The sequence below is a fragment of the Salvelinus namaycush genome, chromosome 8, assembly GCF_016432855.1.
Source record: "Salvelinus namaycush isolate Seneca chromosome 8, SaNama_1.0, whole genome shotgun sequence".
Taxonomy (NCBI): Eukaryota; Metazoa; Chordata; class Actinopteri; order Salmoniformes; family Salmonidae; genus Salvelinus; species Salvelinus namaycush.
In genome coordinates this window covers 5,614,413-5,639,587 of record NC_052314.1, presented here as the reverse complement: position 1 = coordinate 5,639,587, position 25,175 = coordinate 5,614,413, and the positions used below count along the sequence as shown (strand labels likewise).

The 25,175-nt window shown below is 47.6% G+C and overlaps 1 protein-coding gene across 1 annotated transcript; it reads right to left on the bottom strand.

Moving 5' to 3' along the window:
* Positions 1-1,415: 1,415 nt before the first annotated feature.
* LOC120051669 (cingulin-like protein 1) lies at positions 1,416-25,175 on the bottom strand. Its single transcript, XM_038998561.1, has 15 exons — positions 23,586-25,175; positions 23,255-23,367; positions 20,087-20,192; positions 19,272-19,376; positions 18,682-18,830; positions 17,808-17,952; positions 15,083-15,295; positions 14,206-14,313; positions 13,732-13,830; positions 13,510-13,614; positions 13,137-13,289; positions 12,613-12,783; positions 11,421-11,573; positions 1,587-1,680; positions 1,416-1,426 (listed from the first exon to the last, which is right to left on the bottom strand). The coding sequence occupies exons 1-15, from the start codon at positions 25,173-25,175 to the stop codon at positions 1,416-1,418; spliced, it is 3,315 nt and encodes a 1,104-aa protein (XP_038854489.1).

Below are 25,175 nucleotides of genomic sequence, written 5' to 3'. Positions count from 1 at the left end.
CAGTGAGACAGGACCCAAAGGCTGTATCCTCTACTGCCAGTCAGACAGGACCCAAACACTGTCTCCTCTACTGCCAGTGAGACAGGACCCAAACACGGTCTCTTCTACTGCCAGTGAGACAGGACCCAAACACGGTCTCTTCTACTGCCAGTGAGACAGGACCCAAACACTGTCTCCTCTACTGCCAGTCAGACAGGACCCAAAGACTGTCTCCTCTACTGCCAGTGAGACAGGACCCAAACACTGTCTCCTCTACTGCCAGTCAGACAGAACCCAAAGACTGTCTCCTCTACTGCCAGTGAGACAGGACCCAAACACTGTATCCTCTACTGCCAGTCAGACAGGACCCAAACACTGTCTCCTCTACTGCTAGTGAGACAGGACCCAAACACTGTCTCCTCTACTGCTAGTGAGACAGGACCCAAACACTGTCTCCTCTACTGCTAGTGAGACAGGACCCAAACACCGTCTCCTCTACTGCCAGTCAGACAGGACCCAAAGGCTGTATCCTCTACTGCCAGTCAGACAGGACCCAAAGGCTGTATCCTCTACTGCCAGTCAGACAGGACCCAAAGGCTGTATCCTCTACTGCCAGTCAGACAGGACCCAAAGGCTGTATCCTCTACTGCCAGTCAGACAGGACCCAAAGGCTGTATCCTCTACTGCCAGTCAGACAGGACCCAAACACTGTATCCTCTACTGCCAGTCAGACAGGACCCAAACACTCTCCTCTACTGCCAGTGAGACAGGACCCAAACACTGTATCCTCTACTGCCAGTCAGACAGGACCCAAAGGCTGTATCCTCTACTGCCAGTCAGACAGGACCCAAACACTGTCTCCTCTACTGCCAGTCAGACAGGACCCAAAGGCTGTCTCCTCTACTGCCAGTCAGACAGGACCCAAACACTGTCTCCTCTACTGCGACCCAAAGGCTGTATCCTCTACTGCCAGTCAGACAGGACCCAAACACTGTCTCCTCTACTGCCAGTGAGACAGGACCCAAACACGGTCTCTTCTACTGCCAGTGAGACAGGACCCAAACACTGTCTCCTCTACTGCCAGTCAGACAGGACCCAAAGACTGTCTCCTCTACTGCCAGTGAGACAGGACCCAAACACTGTCTCCTCTACTGCCAGTGAGAGACCGCTCTCTCCAACTCGCCAGTAAAGGGAGAATAAATAATAGGTGACATCATTGCTCAGAATAGTTAGCTCTTCTTTGTCTTTTCGGGGAAACCAAAACAGAGTTGTGTCAATTAGTCTGAACCGATCTGCTCCCATGGCCTACTTCACCAACAAACACACACACACACACACACACAGCTGTGTCAGCATTTCACAAACATACTGTATACAAACTCAGTAAACTTGAGAACAAAACTGCCCAATTTTTTTTTTTTTATCTCTTAACTTCCTTAGCCAGCAACTAAAGGCAGAGCAGGAAACGTGAGCATTCAGACCTAAATGTGTTAATGTAAAGTCTGAGTCATCTAGCATGATTCTATGACCCAGTCTACATTGTATGCTTGGCTGTCTGCCATTGGTGGAGGAGGGCCCTGTGTGTGTGTGTGTGTGTGTGTGTGTACTGGCCTGTTGTTTCCCATGGTCCACTCTGTCCATCAGGAGATCTGCACTGTTCCTCTCCTCACTCAGATCACATTCCAGGTGGCTCACCTCACCCTGGGAAAGAGACATGCAATACTTATGTAGTGCTTATGGATGTGTTATTTAAGGGTTATGAATGTGTTATGAAGTCCTTGTGTAGGTGCCTTTATGTATTAGGACCATCCCGCATTTAAATGACTTTCAGCTTATAAAGGCTTCATAAGCACTACATAAATGTGTTACAAAGCATCTATAACCGTACTTCATGCTTTAAAGGGTTCATTATTTGTTGCGTAACTGTGTGACATAATCACCAATGTCAAATGTGACATAAGTTTATAACCCACTATGTCGAATATGCTATAAACGTGTGCTTTATAAAGGGTAGCATGTTGTGCTGAAGGATGGCATACGCTCTAAAGTGATGTCATACGATCTAAAGTGATGTCATACGCTCTAAAGTGATGTCATACGCTCTAAAGTGATGTCATGTTAGTCACATTACACCTAATCTCGTTCCCAGACACTTCCGGCCCAAACGGTCTGGTGGACTAACACATCAAATTTGTCATTCATTAGTTAGGGTTAGGTTTCCTCACCCCCTCCCCTCCACCTCACCTCACCTCACCTCTCCTCTCCTCTCCTCTCCTCTCCTCTCCTCTCCTCTCCTCTCCTCTCCTCTCCTCTCCTCTCCCTCCCCTCCAGCTCACCTCTCCTCTCCCCTCCCCTCCAGCTCACCTCACCTCTCCTCTCCCCTCCCCTCCAGCTCACCTCACCTCTCCCCTCCCCTCCCCTCCAGCTCAGCTCACCCCTCTCCCCTCCAGCTCAGCTCACCCCTCTCCCCTCCAGCTCAGCTCCCCCCTCTCCCCTCCAGCTCAGCTCACCCCTCTCCCCTCCAGCTCAGCTCACCCCTCTCCCCTCCAGCTCAGCTCACCCCTCACCCCTCCAGCTCAGCTCACCCCTCCAGCTCAGCTCACCCCTCTCCCCTCTAGCTCAGCTCATCCCTCTAGCTCAGCTCACCCCTCTAGCTCAGCTCACCCCTCTAGCTCAGCTCACCCCTCTAGCTCAGCTCACCCCTCTAGCTCAGCTCACCCCTCTCCCCTCCAGCTCACCCCTCTCCCCTCCAGCTCACCCCTCTCCCCTCCAGCTCACCCCTCTCCCCCCCAGCTCACCCCTCTCCCCTCCAGCTCACCTCACCACCAGCTCACCTCTCCTCTCCCCTCCCCTCCAGCTCAGCTCACCCCTCTCCCCTCCAGCTCAGCTCACCCCTCTCCCCTCCAGCTCAGCTCACCCCTCTCCCCTCCAGCTCAGCTCACCCCTCTCCCCTCTAGCTCACCTCACCCCCCTCCCCTCTAGCTCAGCTCACCCCTCTCCCCTCCAGCTCACCCCTCTCCCCTCCAACTCACCCCTCCAGCTCACCCCTCTCCCCTCCAGCTCACCCCTCTCCCCTCCAGCTCACCCCTCTCCCCTCCAGCTCACCCCTCTCCCCTCCAGCTCACCCCTCTCACCACCAGCTCACCTCACCACCAGCTCACCTCACCTCCAGCTCACCTCACCACCAGCTCACCTCACCACCAGCTCACCTCACCACCAGCTCACCTCACCTCCAGCTCACCTCACCTCCAGCTCACCTCACCTCACCTCCAGCTCACCTCACCTCATCACTAACAACTAAAACAAAGAAACATTATAGACATGTTTAAATGACACATTTGCTTTTATTTGTATATTTAAAAATAAAAAAAATACAAGTACATGAAATCCAGCAATGTAATTACATTGAACATTACACAGGGCTGAATAGTGTAGCTTGTCCCTGAGCTGGTGGACCAATGGTTCTTGCCCATCAGCCTGCTGGAAGTACTGTAGGCTGATTCCAACCTTAAAAGTAACAACAAAGAAAGTTAGCAGGTCTGTTAGGAAATGTCTTTGTCACACCATCTGCATAAGGTCTGTGGGGCGCCAGAAACTCTAAATGGAGGGATGGGGAAACTCGATTCAATTCGTATTATTATATTCCTCTTTCATTTACAAATCTCATGATGTGAATATGAGACATGGCTGTATCTAGGCGGATTTGTATTTAGCTTAGCCTGCTAGCTAGCTAAACTTTGGTTAGCTACCAAATTGCTGTGAAGGTCACCATAATTATTTGAAATTACAATTGGAGGTAGCTACAGTATGTAATCTAACACTGAACTACTACAAACTCATTTAAAATTACAATAAATAAAAAAGTTAACTTACTTGTTTTTTTTTGCTGTCCAGTGGCAGCACAAGTGGGCATTTGATTTGCAAACTGATCACATGATCAGCAATACAAAAAAAGTAATTCCGGAATTTTGGAAATGTTCTAAATAAATTAAATGTTATTTGTCACGTGCGCCTTACCGTGAAATGCTTACCAACAAGCCCGTAACCAACAATGCAGTTAAGAAAATATTTAGTAAATAAACTAAAGTAGAAAAAAAGTAACAATAAAATAAACAATAACGTGGCTATATACAGTCGGTACCGGTACCGAGTCAATGTGCGGCCGTACAGGTTAGTCGAGGTAATGGAGGTCATGTGTACATGTAGGTAGGGGTAAAGTGACTATGCATAGATCATAAAGAGCGAGTCCCCCAAGTAATAATAGAAAAATGTCAATAACCATTCGTGATATGAAAAATAACATTAACATTGATTCATATTTAAGTGACTTTTGAATTTAAAAAAATTGGGTTTTAAAACATGTACCATGGTCAAATAAATGCCCCCAATGCGAATCACTGTATACAGAATACATATTGGCTTATAGATTTAAAAAAAGCCCTACCAATGTTTTTTACTGTGCGTGACTGTGTAAGTCATCCTGTAGCAAAGCATTTTGGGGGAAGTTGAGGTCAGGTCCAATATTGACTATGCACCCAGGAGGGAAAGAGGTTGGGCCATCCTAGAAATGTTTTAGTGAAATATAATATATAGAATTTAGCAGACGCTTTTATCCAAAAGAGACTTCCAGTCATGCGTGAATACATTTTAACGTATGGGTGATCCTGGGAATCGAATCCAATATCCTGGCGCTGCAACGCTCTACCAAGATGCATGGTTATAAATGCTTTGTGAAGCCTCAATTTATGATTTATTAAGCCTTTATTAAGCAGTGCTTATGTCACCCTTAATAAAAGCACAGGATTATGCCATACGTGACATAGTGGGTTATGTCACACCATTAAGCCACATTTATGAACCCTTTATAAAGCATGGCAAATAGTTATAGATGATTTGTAACACATTTATGTCGTGTTTATGAAGGCTTTATGAAGCTGCACGTCATTAAAAACAGGACCCCATAGCTTTACAACTATTAAGACATTAGTTATATTTGTACAGACTGGTCCATCAACTCTGACTGTTGTTCTGTTACAAGTGAAAACAGGACCTTTGACCTTTCAGTATCAAACAATGGTGAGTCAACAGTGAACTCAATGTTTTGCCATCAGTTAACAGTTAATTTTCCAGCGAGAATTAGCCAGCGCTGCTCTTTTCCACTCCATGTCAGTCTACAGGTATAAATAGAGGCAGCAGGTAAACAACACAAAGGAGACATATCATACAAAAACAGACTGGGACGCTTCTAACACAATCTGAAGGGAAGAGAGAAAGAAATTAACAGGGGTCTATGTCCAACAGTGTGTCCTGCAGTACAGGGGTCTATGTCCAACAGTGTGTCCTGCAGTACAGGGGTCTATGTCCAACAGAGTGTCCTGCAGTACAGGGGTCTATGTCCAACAGTGTGTCCTGCAGTACAGGGGTCTATGTCCAACAGTGTGTCCTGCAGTACAGGGGCCTATGTCCAACAGTGTGTCCTGCAGTACAGGGGTCTATGTCCAACAGTGTGTCCTGCAGTACAGGGGTCTATGTCCAACAGTGTGTCCTGCAGTACAGGGGCCTATGTCCAACAGTGTGTCCTGCAGTACAGGGGTCTATGTCCAACAGTGTGTCCTGCAGTACAGGGGTCTATGTCCAACAGTGTGTCTTGCAGTACAGGGGCCTATGTCCAACAGTGTGTCCTGCAGTACAGGGGTCTATGTCCAACAGTGTGTCCTGCAGTACAGGGGTCTATGTCCAACAGTGTGTCCTGCAGTACAGGGGTCTATGTCCAACAGAGTGTCCTGCAGTACAGGGGTCTATGTCCAACAGTGTGTCCTGCAGTACAGGGGTCTATGTCCAACAGTGTGTCCTGCAGTACAGGGGCCTATGTCCAACAGTGTGTCCTGCAGTACAGGGGCCTATGTCCAACAGTGTGTCCTGCAGTACAGGGGTCTATGTCCAACAGTGTGTCCTGCAGTACAGGGGCCTATGTCCAACAGTGTGTCCTGCAGTACAGGGGTCTATGTCCAACAGTGTGTCCTGCAGTACAGGGGTCTATGTCCAACAGTGTGTCCTGCAGTGCAGGGGTCTATGTCCAACAGTGTGTCCTGCAGTACAGGGGTCTATGTCCAACAGTGTGTCCTGCAGTACAGGGGTCTATGTCCAACAGTGTGTCCTGCAGTACAGGGGCCTATGTCCAACAGTGTGTCCTGCAGTACAGGGGTCTATGTCCAACAGAGTGTCCTGCAGTACAGGGGTCTATGTCCAACAGTGTGTCCTGCAGTACAGGGGTCTATGTCCAACAGTGTGTCCTGCAGTACAGGGGCCTATGTCCAACAGTGTGTCCTGCAGTACAGGGGCCTATGTCCAACAGTGTGTCCTGCAGTACAGGGGTCTATGTCCAACAGTGTGTCCTGCAGTACAGGGGCCTATGTCCAACAGTGTGTCCTGCAGTACAGGGGTCTATGTCCAACAGTGTGTCCTGCAGTACAGGGGTCTATGTCCAACAGTGTGTCCTGCAGTGCAGGGGTCTATGTCCAACAGTGTGTCCTGCAGTACAGGGGTCTATGTCCAACAGTGTGTCCTGCAGTACAGGGGTCTATGTCCAACAGTGTGTCCTGCAGTACAGGGGCCTATGTCCAACAGTGTGTCCTGCAGTACAGGGGCCTATGTCCAACAGTGTGTCCTGCAGTACAGGGGTCTATGTCCAACAGTGTGTCCTGCAGTACAGGGGCCTATGTCCAACAGTGTGTCCTGCAGTACAGGGGTCTATGTCCAACAGTGTGTCCTGCAGTACAGGGGTCTATGTCCAACAGTGTGTCCTGCAGTACAGGGGCCTATGTCCAACAGTGTGTCCTGCAGTACAGGGGTCTATGTCCAACAGTGTGTCCTGCAGTACAGGGGTCTATGTCCAACAGTGTGTCCTGCAGTACAGGGGTCTATGTCCAACAGTGTGTCCTGCAGTACAGGGGCCTATGTCCAACAGTGTGTCCTGCAGTACAGGGGTCTATGTCCAACAGTGTGTCCTGCAGTACAGGGGTCTATGTCCAACAGTGTGTCCTGCAGTACAGGGGCCTATGTCCAACAGTGTGTCCTGCAGTACAGGGGTCTATGTCCAACAGTGTGTCCTGCAGTACAGGGGTCTATGTCCAACAGTGTGTCCTGCAGTACAGGGGTCTATGTCCAACAGTGTGTCCTGCAGTACAGGGGTCTATGTCCAACAGTGTGTCCTGCAGTACAGGGGTCTATGTCCAACAGTGTGTCCTGCAGTACAGGGGTCTATGTCCAACAGTGTGTCCTGCAGTACAGGGGTCTATGTCCAACAGTGTGTCCTGCAGTACAGGGGTCTATGTCCAACAGTGTGTCCTGCAGTGCAGGGGTCTATGTCCAACAGTGTGTCCTGCAGTACAGGGGTCTATGTCCAACAGTGTGTCCTGCAGTACAGGGGCCTATGTCCAACAGTGTGTCCTGCAGTGCAGGGGTCTATGTCCAACAGTGTGTCCTGCAGTACAGGGGTCTATGTCCAACAGTGTGTCCTGCAGTACAGGGGTCTATGTCCAACAGTGTGTCCTGCAGTACAGGGGTCTATGTCCAACAGTGTGTCCTGCAGTACAGGGGCCTATGTCCAACAGTATGTCTTGCAGTACAGGGGCCTATGTCCAACAGTGTGTCCTGCAGTGCAGGGGTCTATGTCCAACAGTGTGTCCTGCAGTACAGGGGTCTATGTCCAACAGTGTGTCCTGCAGTACAGGGGTCTATGTCCAACAGTGTGTCCTGCAGTACAGGGGTCTATGTCCAACAGTGTGTCCTACAGTACAGGGGTCTATGTCCAACAGTGTGTCCTGCAGTACAGGGGTCTATGTCCAACAGTGTGTCCTGCAGTACAGGGGTCTATGTCCAACAGTGTGTCCTGCAGTACAGGGGTCTATGTCCAACAGTGTGTCCTGCAGTACAGGGGCCTATGTCCAACAGTGTGTCCTGCAGTACAGGGGTCTATGTCCAACAGTGTGTCCTGCAGTACAGGGGTCTATGTCCAACAGTGTGTCCTGCAGTACAGGGGTCTATGTCCAACAGTGTGTCCTGCAGTACAGGGGCCTATGTCCAACAGTGTGTCCTGCAGTACAGGGGTCTATGTCCAACAGAGTGTCCTGCAGTACAGGGGTCTATGTCCAACAGTGTGTCCTGCAGTACAGGGGTCTATGTCCAACAGTGTGTCCTGCAGTACAGGGGTCTATGTCCAACAGTGTGTCCTGCAGTACAGGGGTCTATGTCCAACAGTGTGTCCTGCAGTACAGGGGCCTATGTCCAACAGTGTGTCCTGCAGTACAGGGGTCTATGTCCAACAGTGTGTCCTGCAGTACAGGGGTCTATGTCCAACAGTGTGTCCTGCAGTACAGGGGTCTATGTCCAACAGTGTGTCCTGCAGTACAGGGGTCTATGTCCAACAGTGTGTCCTGCAGTACAGGGGTCTATGTCCAACAGTGTGTCCTGCAGTACAGGGGTCTATGTCCAACAGTGTGTCCTGCAGTACAGGGGTCTATGTCCAACAGAGTGTCCTGCAGTACAGGGGTCTATGTCCAACAGTGTGTCCTGCAGTACAGGGGTCTATGTCCAACAGTGTGTCCTGCAGTACAGGGGTCTATGTCCAACAGTGTGTCCTGCAGTACAGGGGTCTATGTCCAACAGTGTGTCCTGCAGTACAGGGGTCTATGTCCAACAGTGTGTCCTGCAGTACAGGGGTCTATGTCCAACAGTGTGTCCTGCAGTACAGGGGTCTATGTCCAACAGTGTGTCCTGCAGTACAGGGGTCTATGTCCAACAGTGTGTCCTGCAGTACAGGGGTCTATGTCCAACAGTGTGTCCTGCAGTACAGGGGTCTATGTCCAACAGTGTGTCCTGCAGTACAGGGGTCTATGTCCAACAGTGTGTCCTGCAGTACAGGGGTCTATGTCCAACAGTGTGTCCTGCAGTACAGGGGTCTATGTCCAACAGTGTGTCCTGCAGTACAGGGGTCTATGTCCAACAGTGTGTCCTGCAGTACAGGGGTCTATGTCCAACAGTGTGTCCTGCAATACAGGGGTCTATGTCCAACAGTGTGTCCTGCAGTACAGGGGCCTATGTCCAACAGTATGTCTTGCAGTACAGGGGCCTATGTCCAACAGTGTGTCCTGCAGTGCAGGGGTCTATGTCCAACAGTGTGTCCTGCAGTACAGGGGTCTATGTCCAACAGTGTGTCCTGCAGTGCAGGGGTCTATGTCCAACAGTGTGTCCTGCAGTACAGGGGTCTATGTCCAACAGTGTGTCCTGCAGTACAGGGGCCTATGTCCAACAGTGTGTCTTGCAGTGCAGGGGCCTATGTCCAACAGTGTGTCCTGCAGTGCAGGGGTCTATGTCCAACAGTGTGTCCTGCAGTACAGGGGTCTATGTCCAACAGTGTGTCCTGCAGTACAGGGGCCTATGTCCAACAGTGTGTCCTGCAGTACAGGGGTCTATGTCCAACAGTGTGTCCTGCAGTACAGGGGTCTATGTCCAACAGTGTGTCCTGCAGTACAGGGGCCTATGTCCAACAGTATGTCTTGCAGTACAGGGGCCTATGTCCAACAGTGTGTCCTGCAGTGCAGGGGTCTATGTCCAACAGTGTGTCCTGCAGTACAGGGGTCTATGTCCAACAGTATGTCTTGCAGTGCAGGGGCCTATGTCCAACAGTATGTCTTGCAGTGCAGGGGCCTATGTCCAACAGTGTGTCCTGCAGTGCAGGGGTCTATGTCCAACAGTGTGTCCTGCAGTACAGGGGCCTATGTCCAACAGTGTGTCCTGCAGTACAGGGGTCTATGTCCAACAGTGTGTCCTGCAGTACAGGGGTCTATGTCCAACAGTGTGTCCTGCAGTACAGGGGCCTATGTCCAACAGTGTGTCCTGCAGTACAGGGGTCTATGTCCAACAGAGTGTCCTGCAGTACAGGGGTCTATGTCCAACAGTGTGTCCTGCAGTACAGGGGTCTATGTCCAACAGTGTGTCCTGCAGTACAGGGGTCTATGTCCAACAGTATGTCTTGCAGTGCAGGGGCCTATGTCCAACAGTATGTCTTGCAGTGCAGGGGCCTATGTCCAACAGTGTGTCCTGCAGTGCAGGGGTCTATGTCCAACAGTGTGTCCTGCAGTACAGGGGTCTATGTCCAACAGTGTGTCCTGCAGTACAGGGGCCTATGTCCAACAGTGTGTCCTGCAGTACAGGGGCCTATGTCCAACAGTGTGTCCTGCAGTACAGGGGCCTATGTCCAACAGTGTGTCCTGCAGTACAGGGGTCTATGTCCAACAGAGTGTCCTGCAGTACAGGGGTCTATGTCCAACAGTATGTCCTGCAGTACAGGGGTCTATGTCCAACAGTGTGTCCTGCAGTACAGGGGTCTATGTCCAACAGTGTGTCCTGCAGTACAGGGGTCTATGTCCAACAGTGTGTCCTGCAGTACAGGGGTCTATGTCCAACAGTGTGTCCTGCAGTACAGGGGTCTATGTCCAACAGAGTGTCCTGCAGTACAGGGGTCTATGTCCAACAGTGTGTCCTGCAGTACAGGGGTCTATGTCCAACAGTGTGTCCTGCAGTACAGGGGCCTATGTCCAACAGTGTGTCCTGCAGTACAGGGGTCTATGTCCAACAGTGTGTCCTGCAGTACAGGGGTCTATGTCCAACAGTGTGTCCTGCAGTACAGGGGTCTATGTCCAACAGTGTGTCCTGCAGTACAGGGGTCTATGTCCAACAGTGTGTCCTGCAGTACAGGGGTCTATGTCCAACAGTGTGTCCTGCAGTACAGGGGTCTATGTCCAACAGTGTGTCCTGCAGTACAGGGGCCTATGTCCAACAGTGTGTCCTGCAGTACAGGGGTCTATGTCCAACAGTGTGTCCTGCAGTGCAGGGGCCTATGTCCAACAGTGTGTCCTGCAGTACAGGGGCCTATGTCCAACAGTGTGTCCTGCAGTACAGGGGTCTATGTCCAACAGTGTGTCCTGCAGTACAGGGGTCTATGTCCAACAGTGTGTCCTGCAGTACAGGGGTCTATGTCCAACAGTGTGTCCTGCAGTACAGGGGCCTATGTCCAACAGTGTGTCCTGCAGTACAGGGGTCTATGTCCAACAGTGTGTCCTGCAGTACAGGGGCCTATGTCCAACAGTGTGTCCTGCAGTACAGGGGTCTATGTCCAACAGTGTGTCCTGCAGTACAGGGGCCTATGTCCAACAGTGTGTCCTGCAGTACAGGGGTCTATGTCCAACAGTGTGTCCTGCAGTACAGGGGTGTATGTCCTGCAGTACATGGGTGCCTCACGGATGTGTTTTGAGTTCAGTCAGTCAGTCAGTACCTCCATGACATGGACCTGTCGGGAGTGGTTCTCCTGGGTGTGTGTGTGTTCCTCTCCCACACACACACACACACACACAGTAACATTACCTCCACAGAAACATTACCTCCATGAGTTTGACCTGTCGGGCGTGGTCCTCGTGGGCGTGTGCGTTCCTCTCCTCCAGCTCCTCCACCTTCCTCTCCAGCTGTCTGCCTCTCTGCTGGGCCTCCTCCCACTCTCTACGACCCCGCTCCAGACCCTGCTCCAGGGGAAGCAGCTGAACACACACATCATATTATAACACACAGAACATATTGAACACACACACACACACATCATATTATAAACACACAGAACATATTGAACACACACACACATTATATTACATACACACAGAACATATTGAACACACACACACACACACACACACACACCATACAACACACAGAACATATTGAACACACACACACACACAGAACATAGGTAGACAACTCTGGTTCAAACCCAGTCAGAGACAGGTTCAGGGACATAGAACAACACACACACACACACACACAACATAGATCATCACACACCATAACATAACACACGACATAGAACATAGCACATCACCCACGCACACAGATCTTAACACACGACATAGAACATCACACACACACAATAACACACACAGAATGTAACACACGACATAGATCACCACACACACACGACATAGAACATCACACACACACACACACACACACACACACAGAACATCACACACACACAATAACACACAACATAGATTACACACACACACAGAACATGTTGAACATCAACATCAGGTAAAGTGTCTTGGATATCCTTCATCTCAACATGTTTACAGCTGAACTTTACTTCACAGTCTCCTCTCCTGATAAACCTTTTAGCTCTAGAATGACTGCTCAGCTCCTTATCTCTGAAGCGTGAGAGACAGAAAGAGAGAGACAGAGAGAGCGTGAGAAAGAGACAGAAAGAGAGAAAGAGACCGAGAGAGAGCGTGAGAGACAGAAAAAGAGAGACCGGGAGAAAAAGACAGAGAGAGAGCGTGAGAGACAGAAAGAGAGACCGAGAGAAAGAGACAGATTTATCTCTAGAATCACTCCTCACCTCCTTATCTCTGAAGCGTGAGAGACAGAAAGAGAGAGACCGAGAGAGAGCAAAAGAGAGAGGGACCGAGAGAAAGTTGAATTGAATAGAGAGCGAGCGAGCGAGAGACAGAGTATAATCAGAGATCATATCAGAGAATATGATCCATCCATTGGTGACTCATCAGGGGGGAAAAATGTGTGCCACACCTCTTCCTGCAGTTTTCTGGCGGTCTGTCGGGATTTCTCCAGCTCCACTCCCTTTTCCTGCAGCTGTTGTTGGAGCTCAGACAGCGCGGAGTGGCTCTTCTCTCTGACTTCATCAACCTGGAGCTGGAGCTTCTCAGTGGACGCCTCACAGCCCTCTACTATAGTACTCATCTGGAGGGAGGAGGGGGGGCGAGAGAGAGAGACAGAGGGGGGGAGAAAAAGAGGGGGAGGGCAGAGAGAGAGATGGAAGATTAAGACAGACTGAATGGTATTCATTTAACATTCCCCCCCATGATAGATACAGGTTTTAAAGAAAATTCATACAACCCCCCTATCATTTGTACTGGTGACAACTCCAAGGTAATGCATGACTATTATAACTATTTAAAAACCCAGCAGCTCTCTAGGATGGCAACCAATAAAGTGGAGGTCGATAAAATCTTCAGCTCCTCCGCATAGAAACACAGTGTTCTTCTCAGTGACCTATGACCTAGCCCCTCTCTCTCTCTCTCTCCCTGCCTCACCTCCTTCTGCAGTTCCTCCACAGTGCTGTTCTGCAGTCTCCTCTCCTCGTCCAGATCACTCTTTATCCTCTTCAACTCCTCTGTTCTTCTCCTCTCCTCCTTCAGCCTCTCCTTCACCTCCCTGTGCTGGTGGTTCAGCTGGGTCATCTCGCTCTGTGGGCACACACACACACACACACACATACACAGAGAATGTACTGTGTTATTGTGTGGCAGAACTACCACAACAACAACTACCACAACAACATGTTTTCGAAGTTGGACGTACTCTGTGCTAAGGAGATGTTTACCAGCGAGTTCTGAATACGGTATATTCCATTGACTCCAGCACCTGAGATACAGTACGACCTGTACGGTCCTTGTATCCACTCACCTGTACATTCTCCAGACGTACGAGAAGGGCTTTGTTTGCCTGGGACATCTCCTCTTCCTTCTCCCTCACCTCCACTAGAGTCTCCTCAACCTGCCGTTTCTCCCTCTGTGGAATCACATCTGTAATAAATATACCTTCAATACCTGGCCATGCATTTTCACAGAACATCTAAATTCATTCAGTCTATATTTTGCGTGCTTTCTTTATCTCTCTCTACCTCACCTTGAGTTGCTCTATGCATTTCACCAGCTGTCTCTGCAGGGTTTTGGAGTCCTTGATGACGAGGTTAAGCTGCTCCACCCTGCTTTCCAGCTCCTCCACCTTGGTTAGTGAGGAGACGGGACACACCATCACATCAAATGGACAAGAGGCAACTGATCCTAGATCAGTACTCCTGCTCTGAGATATTTTATGAATACGGACCCTGATATGTTTTTCTGGATATATTGTACAGAGCATTATGGGTATTGTAGCACATCATTTTGGGTTCTGTAGTATAGAGCTTTGTAGGTATTGTAGTACATCATTATGGGTTCTGTAATATAGAACATTATGGGTATTGAAGTACATCATGGGTTCTATAGTATAGAGCATTATGGGTATTGTAGTACATCATTATGGGTTCTGTAGTATAGAGCATTATGGGTTCTGTAGTATAGAGCATTATGGGTACTGTAGTACATCCATCTGCAGTACCTGTCCCCTCAGTTCCTCCCTCTCCTGCATCAGCTGAATCACCTGTCCCCGTGCCTCCCCTCTCTCCTCCTCCATCTCCCTCTTGTCCTGGCCCAGCACTGTGTTACTCTAGCAGGGAGAGAGGAGGTAGTATACACAGGGGATGGGTGGAATATTAGTAGAAAAAACCTAGGATCAAACTCACAACCTTCTGCATGCCAACACATTGAAACTCAAAGTCAACTAATATGACAAATGTAAATATTTATAGCCACTTGGGACACTCAGTCACTCAATCACGTTCTACTCAGGTGGTTTTCAAAGTAAAAGTAAAGATACCTTAATAGAAAAATGAAAGTCACCCAATAAAATACTACTTGAGTAAAAGTCAAGTAAATATAAAGTCAAGTAAATTTTAAATATACTTAAGTATCAAAAGAAAAAGTATAAATCATTTCAAATTCCTTATATTAAGCAAACCAGACGGCACCATTTTCTTGTTTTTTTTTCAATTTACGGACAGCCAGGGTCACACTCCAACACTCAGACATCATTTACAAACGAAGCATGCGTGTTTAGTGAGTCCACCAGATCAGAGGCAGTAGGGATGACCAGGGATGTTCTCTTGAGGAGTGTGTAAATTAGACCATTTTCCTGTCCTACTAAACATTCAAAATTAAACGAGTACTTTTGGGTGTCAGGTAAAATGTACGGAGTAAAAAGTACATTATTTTCTTTAGGAATGTAGTGAAGTAAAAGTTGGCAGAAATATAAATAGTAAAGTAAAGTACAGATACCCCAAAAAACTACTTATGTAGAACTTTAAAGTATTTTTACTAAAGTACTTTAGACCACTAGTTCTACTAGCAGTAGCATGTCCCATATCTCAATTCAATACCTCTTTCACCTCCTCAACTTCCTCTCGGAGCTTCTGCACCTCCTTGTCGCGCACCTCCTTCATAATGCCCAGCTCCTTGTCATGACTCTCCACCTCCTCGTTCAGCGCTCCCTTCAGGGCGGTCAGCTCCCTCTCCCTCCAGTGTAGCAGCACCTCCTGCTCCTCCTGTACCTGAATGAGCTCCTGGAAGTCCAACCGCACCTGGGCCAGGTCCTAACACAGACACTGAGTTAATTGATATAATCCAGCTGGGCCAGGTCCTAGACACAGACACTGAGTTAATTGATATAATCCAGCTGGGCCAGGTCCTAACACAGACACTGAGTTAATTGATATAATCCAGCTGGGCCAGGTCCTAGACACAGACACTGAGTTAATTGATATAATCCAGCTGGGCCAGGTCCTAGACACAGACACTGAGTTAATTGATATAATCCAGCTGGGCCAGGTCCTAGACACAGACACTGAGTTAATTGATATAATCCAGCTGGGCCAGGTCCTAGACACAGACACGGAGTTAATTGATATAATCCAGCTGGGCCAGGTCCTAACACAGACACGGAGTTAATTGATATAATCCAGCTGGGCCAGGTCCTAACACAGACACCGAGTTAATTGATATAATCCAGCTGGGCCAGGTCCATACAATAGTCTGAACTCAAAGTATACACTTGGAATAAACGGAATGTTTTGAGCAAGAATATCAATTCGTCCCCTTACCTTTAGAAGGAGCGGTTTCTCTGTGTTTACCTTTAGAAGGAGCTGTTTCTCTGTGTTTACCTTTAGAAGGAGCTGTTTCTCTGTGTTTACCTTTAGAAGGAGCTGTTTCTCTGTGTTTACCTTTAGAAGGAGCTGTTTCTCTGTGCTGTCTGCCTGTGTTGTGTGCGATCCAGCTGGGCCAGGTCCTAACACACACTGAGTTAATTGATATAATCCAGCTGGGCCAGGTCCTAACACACACTGAGTTAATTGATATAATCCAGCTGGGCCAGGTCCTAACACACACTGAGTTAATTGATATAATCCAGCTGGGCCAGGTCCTAGACACAGACACTGAGTTAATTGATATAATCCAGCTGGGCCAGGTCCTAGACACAGACACTGAGTTAATTGATATAATCCAGCTGGGCCAGGTCCTAACACAGACACGGAGTTAATTGATATAATCCAGCTGGGCCAGGTCCTAACACACACTGAGTTAATTTATATAATCCAGCTGGGCCAGGTCCTAACACACACTGAGTTAATTGATATAATCCAGCTGGGCCAGGTCCTAACACACACTGAGTTAATTGATATAATCCAGCTGGGCCAGGTCCTAGACACTGAGTTAATTGATATAATCCAGCTGGGCCAGGTCCTAGACACAGACACTGAGTTAATTGATATAATCCAGCTGGGCCAGGTCCTAGACACAGACACGGAGTTAATTGATATAATCCAGCTGGGCCAGGTCCTAACACAGACACGGAGTTAATTGATATAATCCAGCTGGGCCAGGTCCTAACACACACTGAGTTAATTTATATAATCCAGCTGGGCCAGGTCCTAACACACACTGAGTTAATTGATATAATCCAGCTGGGCCAGGTCCTAACACACACTGAATTAATTGATATAATCCAGCTGGGCCAGGTCCTAGACACAGACACTGAGTTAATTGATATAATCCAGCTGGGCCAGGTCCTAGACACAGACACTGAGTTAATTGATATAATCCAGCTGGGCCAGGTCCTAGACACAGACACGGAGTTAATTGATATAATCCAGCTGGGCCAGGTCCTAGACACAGACACGGAGTTAATTGATATAATCCAGCTGGGCCAGGTCCTAACACAGACACGGAGTTAATTGATATAATCCAGCTGGGCCAGGTCCTAACACACACTGAGTTAATTGATATAATCCAGCTGGGCCAGGTCCTAACACACACTGAGTTAATTGATATAATCCAGCTGGGCCAGGTCCTAGACACAGACACGGAGTTAATTGATATAATCCAGCTGGGCCAGGTCCTAACACAGACACGGAGTTAATTGATATAATCCAGCTGGGCCAGGTCCTAGACACTGAGTTAATTGATATAATCCAGCTGGGCCAGGTCCTAGACACAGACACCGAGTTAATTGATATAATCCTGTGCTTCAACCTTTCCAACCTCTCCACCTGATAGCTGTTGTGTGGTGAGTGTTCCTGGCACCAAAATGGCCGCCATGCATCACTGAGGTGGGTGCTACACATTGATGGTGGATGAGGTGAGTTTCCTCCTACTATGTAAAGCGCTTTGAGAACCTCAGTTGGTAGAAAAGCACTATATTAAATATAATCAATTATTATTTATTATTATTATGTGCGTCTGTGTGTGTCACATGGCTGGGCCAGATCCTACTATAGACAGGTACATATTAAAGACAATTTGTATAATACGGTAGAAGGAGGTTTCCTGACCCAGATTAAGACCTGGATTACAAATCATCAAGGGAGAATCTTCACTGAAAGTCTGTCGTTGTCCAGAACTAGACTTAATCTCAGTCCAGGTAACCCGATTTATAAAAACATACAATAGTCTGAACTCAAAGTATACACTTGGAATAAACTGAATGTTTTGAGCAAGAATATCAATTCGTCCCCTTACCTTTAGAAGGAGCGGTTTCTCTGTGTTTACCTTTAGAAGGAGCTGTTTCTCTGTGTTTACCTTTAGAAGGAGCTGTTTCTCTGTGTTTACCTTTAGAAGGAGCTGTTTCTCTGTGCTGTCTGCCTGTGTTGTGTTCTTAGCCAGGTCCAGCTCATCATGCATCTCAGACAGCTGCTGCTGAAGGTCTTTCATCTCTGTGTGGCCCTGCTCTCGCTCAGTCTTCACCTGGACTAGCCTGGCAATAGAAATAATACAACAGAATAGAAATAGAATCTTATTTGCACTCGATAGGGAATTTAATATTACCGAGCACCAAAGAAACCATACTATGTCAAGACGTTGTGAGGCAATTAGCGAAATGCTTACACCTGTTCAATTCTTTCAGATCCTTTTAATTTCACCTTTATTTAACCAGGTAGACTAGTTATTTCACCTTTATTTAACCAGGTAGACTAGTTATTTCACCTTTATTTAACCAGGTAGACTAGTTATTTCACCTTTATTTAACCAGGTAGGCTAGTTATTTCACCTTTATTTAACCAGGTAGGCTAGTTATTTCACCTTTATTTAACCAGGTAGGCTAGTTGAGAACAAGTTCTCATTTACAACTGCGACCTGGCCAAGATTAAGCAAAAGCAGTGCGATCACAAACAACAACACAGAGTTACACATGGAATGAACAAACATACAGTCAATAACGCAATAGAAAAAAAATCTGTATACAGTGTGTGTTCAAATGAGGTAAGGAAATAAATAGGCCAATAGTGGCGAAGTAATTACAATTTAGCAAATGAACACTGGAGTGATAGATGTGCAGATGAGGATGTGTAAGTAGAGATACTGGTGTGCTACAGGAGTTCTTAGGGGATAGGGACTAATAATAATCATCAAGGTGGATTATGGTCCTAAACACAATCCCCAAAATGACTTCTAGAACCCTATGCACTTGTGGAAATGTTCTTACTCCTCTATGGCGACCTCAAGCTCCGCCTCCATCTGAGCCAGCCTATCCCGTAGCGTGGAGAGTTCTTCCTGTCTCCTGTCCAGTTCCTCCTGAATGGTCTTCATGTATGTCTGGGCCTTGTAACACACCTCCGCCAGACTCCGACCACTCTGCAGGACACACAGTTCATTCAACTAAAGTAGGTAAAAAATAACCACATGTAACGATCACCACAAAAATAACGCCATCTGCAAAATCAGTACTAGTGAGAATAAACGTGTCCGAGCTGGACTCCATGCACATAAGGAGAAAACAAGTACAAATCTCTTGCTAAAAGTACTATATCGTACTGTATTGTATTGTATCGTACTGTACTGCATTGTATTGTATCGTATTGTACTGCACTGTATTGTATCGTACTGCACTGTATTGTACTGTATTGTACTGTACTGCTCTGTATTGTATCGTACTGTATTGTACTGTACTGCACTGTATTGTATCATACTGTACGGTACTGTATTTTACTGCACTGTATCGTACTGTATCGCATCGCACCTTATTGTACTGTACATTGTACTATATTGTGTACTGTATATTGTATTGTACTGCACCATGGTCTTATGCTCCAGCTGTGTCTTCAGCTGTGACACCTCTCTCTCCAGCTCTGCTCCTGTCTTCTGAAGTTCCTTGGCCTCCTTGGCCTTAGCAGCATAGTCCTACAACAGGTCCAACAACACATCACCAACCTGCTTCCGCCTCACAGACAGACACAGTACTTTACTTTTCTTTACACTGAAATACAACACGGAAATACATAGGTATTTACACAGATATGAATGTATTAGTATAACACGTAAGATTGTAATGCTTCTATATGGAAGTATCAACCATCTGTGTATACTACAGCAGTGGTTCTGAAACGTTTTGGCTGGGGATCCCCTAGGGCATCGCAGCCATCCATCTGAACCATGTCTGGGCTGGGGATCCCCTAGGGCAGCGCAGCCATCCATCTGAGCCATGTCTGGGCTGGGGATCCCCTAGGGCAGCGCAGCCATCCATCTGAGCCATGTCTGGGCTGGGGATCCCCTAGGGCATCGCAGCCATCCATCTGAACCACGTCTGGGCTGGGGATCCCCTAGGGCATCGCAGCCATCCATCTGAACCATGTCTGGGCTGGGGATCCCCTAGGGCATCGCAGCCATCCATCTGAACCATGTCTGGGCTGGGGATCCCCTAGGGCATCGCAGCCATCCATCTGAACCATGTCTGGGCTGGGGATCCCCTAGGGCATCGCAGCCATCCATCTGAGCTATGTCTGGGCTGGGGATCCCCTAGGGCAGCACAGCCATCCATCTGAACCATGTCTGGGCTGGGGATCCCCTAGGGCAGCACAGCCATCCATCTGAGCTATGTCATCCAACCTTACCCTGATCTCCTCCTCCACGTTCTCTGCAGTCTTCCACTTCAGTTGGTTGACTCTGTCAAATACCAGGTTCACCTTCGTCTCAGTGATGGAGGTTTTTTCAGTAGTCCTGAGGGAATACCAACAACCAGACACACGGAGTTCAATGACACCAGCATACCCCAGTCATATAACTAGCATACAGAACAACATACCCCAGTCATATAACTAGCATACAGAACAGCATACCCCAGTCATATAACTAACATACAGACCAACATACCCCAGTCATATAACTAACATACAGACCAACATACCCCAGTCATATAACTAGCATACAGAACAACATACCCCAGTCATATAACTAGCATACAGAACAGCATACCCCAGTCATATAACTAGCATACAGAACAACATACCCCAGTCATATAACTAACATACAGACCAACATACCCCAGTCATATAACTAGCATACAGAACAGCATACCCCAGTCATATAACTAGCATACAGAACAACATACCCCAGTCATATAACTAGCATACAGAACAGCATACCCCAGTCATATAACTAGCATACAGAACAACATACCCCAGTCATATAACTAGCATACAGAAAAGCATACCCCAGTCATATAACTAGCATACAGAACAGCATACCCCAGTCATATAACTAGCATACAGAACAGCATACCCCAGTCATATAACTAGCATACAGAACAGCATACCCCAGTCATATAACTAGCATACAGAACAACATACCCCAGTCATATAACTAGCATACCCCAGTCATATAACTAGCATACAGAACAACATACCCCAGTCATATAACTAGCATACAGAACAGCATACCCCAGTCATATAACTAGCATACAGAACGACATACCCCAGTCATATAACTAGCATACAGAACAACATACCCCAGTCATATAACTAGCATACAGAACAGCATACCCCAGTCATATAACTAGCATACAGAACAGCATACCCCAGTCATATAACTAGCATACAGAACAGCATACCCCAGTCATATAACTAGCATACAGAACAGCATACCCCAGTCATATTACTAGCATACAGAACAACATACCCCAGTCATATAACTAGCATACAGAACAGCATACCCCAGTCATATTACTAGCATACAGAACAACATACCCCAGTCATATAACTAGCATACAGAACAGCATACCCCAGTCATATAACTAGCATACAGAACAGCATACCCCAGTCATATAACTAGCATACAGAACAGCATACCCCAGTCATATAACTAGCATACAGAACAGCATACCCCAGTCATATAACTAGCATACAGAACAACATACCCCAGTCATATAACTAGCATACAGAACAACATACCCCAGTCATATAACTAGCATACCCCAGTCATATAACTAGCATACAGAACAACATACCCCAGTCATATAACTAGCATACAGAACAGCATACCCCAGTCATATAACTAGCATACAGAACAACATACCCCAGTCATATAACTAGCATACAGAACAACATACCCCAGTCATATAACTAGCATACAGAACAGCATACCCCAGTCATATAACTAGCATACAGAACAGCATACCCCAGTCATATAACTAGCATACAGAACAACATACCCCAGTCATATAACTAGCATACAGAACAGCATACCCCAGTCATATAACTAGCATACAGAACAGCATACCCCAGTCATATAACTAGCATACAGAACAGCATACCCCAGTCATATAACTAGCATACAGAACAACATACCCCAGTCATATAACTAGCATACAGAACAACATACCACTTATATAGATACTGTGTGTGGGAAATCTGCAGGTATTCTGTATGTAAGATAATGAAGGCTACAATTCAAATCAAATTGTATTGGTCACAAACACATGGTTAGCAGATGTTATTGGTCACAAACACATGGTTAGCAGATGTTATTGGTCACAAACACATGGTTAGCAGATGTTATTGGTCACAAACACATGGTTAGCAGATGTTATTGGTCACAAACACATGGTTAGCAGATGTTATTGGTCACATACACATGGTTAGCAGATGTTATTGGTCACATACACATGGTTAGCAGATGTTATTGCGAGTGTAGCGAAATGCTTGTGCTTCTAGTTCCCGACAGTGCAGCAATATCTAACAATTCCACAACAACTACCTAATACATACAAATCTAAGTAAAGGAATGGAATAATAATATATAAATATATGGATGAGCAATGTCAGAGCGGCATAGGCAAAGATGCAATAGATGGTATAGAATACAGTATGTACATATGAGATGAGAATGCAAGATATGTAAACATTATTAAAGTGGCATTATTAAAGTGACTAGTGTTTCATTTATTAAAGGGATTTAGCTTTGTGCTACAAACACAGAGCCCTGACAGAGCCTCCATTTCCAGGCTTCCTCACGTTCGTTCAAGACCTTGAGAGAATGATAACGGCAGACTAAAACGTTTCAAACGTTGATATTAATATGTGCCATTTACACTGACGCTTTAATCCAAAGCGATTTACAGTCATGCGTGCATACGTTTTACATACGGGGGGTCCCCGGGGAATCGAAACCCACCATCATGGCCTTGCAAGCTCCATTCTATACTAACTGAGCTACAGAGGATCGACATATTTCAGATGTTGGCAGTTTTATATAACTCACGACAGTGAGGAGGTGAAACTGATATTCCATTGTTGGCTATTTGGAAGGGTGTTCATCATCGTAGTCTGTATTCCTGAACTGGCGTGTGTGTGTTTGTGTGTGAGCACACACACACACACACACACACACACACACACACACACACACACACACAGCTGAAACAGCAATCCTTTATCAGATTAACAACTGTATGTCACATTCTCTCCCTCAGATCCTCAAAGGCAGGATATGAGAGGCAGGATATGAGGAATGTGTAATGGTCACTTGGGATCAGGATCGGGGGTCATTATTAAGTTCCATTTTAATTCAGTCAATTCAAAAAGTAAACTGAAATTCCAATTCTCCTCGTTGGAATGGAATGGGATCGGAATTGATCCCAACCCTCTTTGGTTGAAAACATTCTAGCCGGCATCTTTCCAAGGAAGTTATGTCACACCTCAAAAAACCTCCAGGTCATGTAAAGGTTAAATAGGTAAAAGAATCATGACAGTACTCAGTGGTTAATTTAGTCCAGTGTTACTCACCCATCATTGAGGTAAGTGAACAGTATCATTTTGGTGGTGTCTTCATTTGGTTGTGGTTCAATTGAGACCTCGTGCTGACCCCTCTGACCTTCCAAAAGATCTGGAGTGATGATCTGATTAAGTGAACACACAACAGAATATCAAAGTGTATCAATCAATTAATCAATCGATCACAAAAGTTAAAAGAATGCTTTACAGTAACCCGACCGGAACCCTCAAAGAGCAAGCAAAAGCACAGTAGCAAAGGCACAGTTGCAAGGAAAAACTCCCTAGAAGGAATCAAGTAAAAACTGTTTAAACCGAGTAAAACCTCTAAAGCTAATCTCTTTACCTGAATGTCTCTCTCCTCCTCCTCCGTGTGGTTGAGAGACATGGATCTGGTCATGGAGGTCTTCTCCACTCCGTACAGCACATTCACTGCTCTGGATGACCTCCCGCTAGGCTCCTTCTCCTCCCACTGTAGTTTATTAAACATCACAGTGGAGGGTCCGTTGGCCCCTCTCACCTTAGGTGACCCTGGGGCACTGGTGGATCCGCATGGAGTCTCTCCCCTGGCCACTCTGATGACCGAGGCAGGGCTGGAGGGGTCCAATGGGTATGAGTGACACTGTTGTCTGCTGTCCACGCTATGTGACCTCCTCCGGTCCTCTGGGGCTATCCTCCCTCTCCTAGGCCCAGCTCGGCCCATCTGTTGGGGGCTGTCGAACTGGTTGATCAGGCTACCTATGGAGGAGATGGGCTCTGTGTCCACTGAGTTTGGGGATCTTCTGGGGATGTTGGTGACCTCATTTGGGGGGCTTAGTAAGGTGGCCAAAGAAGAGTGGTGGAGCGCTGGGGCTGAGACAGGGGCAGGGCCTGGGCATTGGGTCTGGGTGGGGGCTGAGACAGGGGCAGGGCCTGGGCATTGGGTCTGGGTGGGGGCTGAGACAGGGTCAGGGCCTGGGCATTGGGTCTGGGTGGGGGCTGAGACAGGGGCAGGGCCTGGGCATTGGGTCTGGGTGGGGGCCGAGACAGGGGTGGGGGCCCTCTCTACACCCCCAGCAGGCAGAGGGATCCTGGCTGCTCCTGGTCTAGACCCTGCTGCCTGGATCAGGGTGGCCTCTGCCCCACTCTGGAGATCCCTGGTGAGATGTCCCGGCCTAGGTATAGAGGCTGTCTGAGTGGGGGGAACAGAGAGTCTTCGGGTGGAGACTAGGAGGGGGCTGAGGCTGTTCCTGTCTGGGTTGTAGGGTTTCAGCAGCTCTGGGTGTCTCTGGAAGTTCAACACCGTGTTAGATGTCGGCACGGTCCTCTGTGACTGCTGTAAATGTGACTCCTGGAAGTCGAACATGAATGCAGCGGACGCCAGCGGAATCCTCTGTGACTCCATAACCTCAGTCAGAGCACCTCCACGAGCATACTCCCTCTGGTGGTTGGGAAGTCTGCGCTCCACATTGGGACTACCGAATGAAGATTGCTCCACATTGGGACTACCGAATGAAGATCGCTCCACATTGGGACTACCGAATGAAGACCGCTCCACATTGGGACTACCGAATGAAGACCGCTCCACATTGGGACTACCGAATGAAGATCGCTCCACATTGGGACTACCGAATGAAGATCGCCCATCATTCACCATGAAGGTGTACTCTGTAGACTGACTGTGGGCGTTGACAAACACTTCCTGGTGGTCCCAGTTCCTGCTGTAGCTCTCCAGGCCACCAGATGGCAGAGCTGCTCTACTATCCCCGTTCAATACAACGTAAGGAAGACCCTCAATCCCCTGGACTTGTACCCTAACCCCGAACATGCTGCTGCTGTCGCTGTGAGGTCGAGGGCTGCCTCTGGGACCAGGCCTAGGCTGCTGCATGTTGTAGCCCTGTTGTATTCTACTGAAGTCTGGAGAAGAGCCACTCACTCCGTGTCTGTGAGACTCCAT

Excerpts from the sequence above, each read along its gene's own strand:
- LOC120051669 (XM_038998561.1), bottom strand. The coding sequence starts at position 25,175 with ATGGAGTCTCACAGACACGGAGTGAGTGGCTCTTCTCCAGACTTCAGT. Across the intron at positions 20,193-23,254 it reads TTCACTTACCTCAATGATGG|GACTACTGAAAAAACCTCCA; the intron begins GTGAGTAACACT and ends GTATTCCCTCAG. Across the intron at positions 15,296-17,807 it reads AGAAACAGCTCCTTCTAAAG|GACCTGGCCCAGGTGCGGTT; the intron begins GTAAACACAGAG and ends TGTCTGTGTTAG.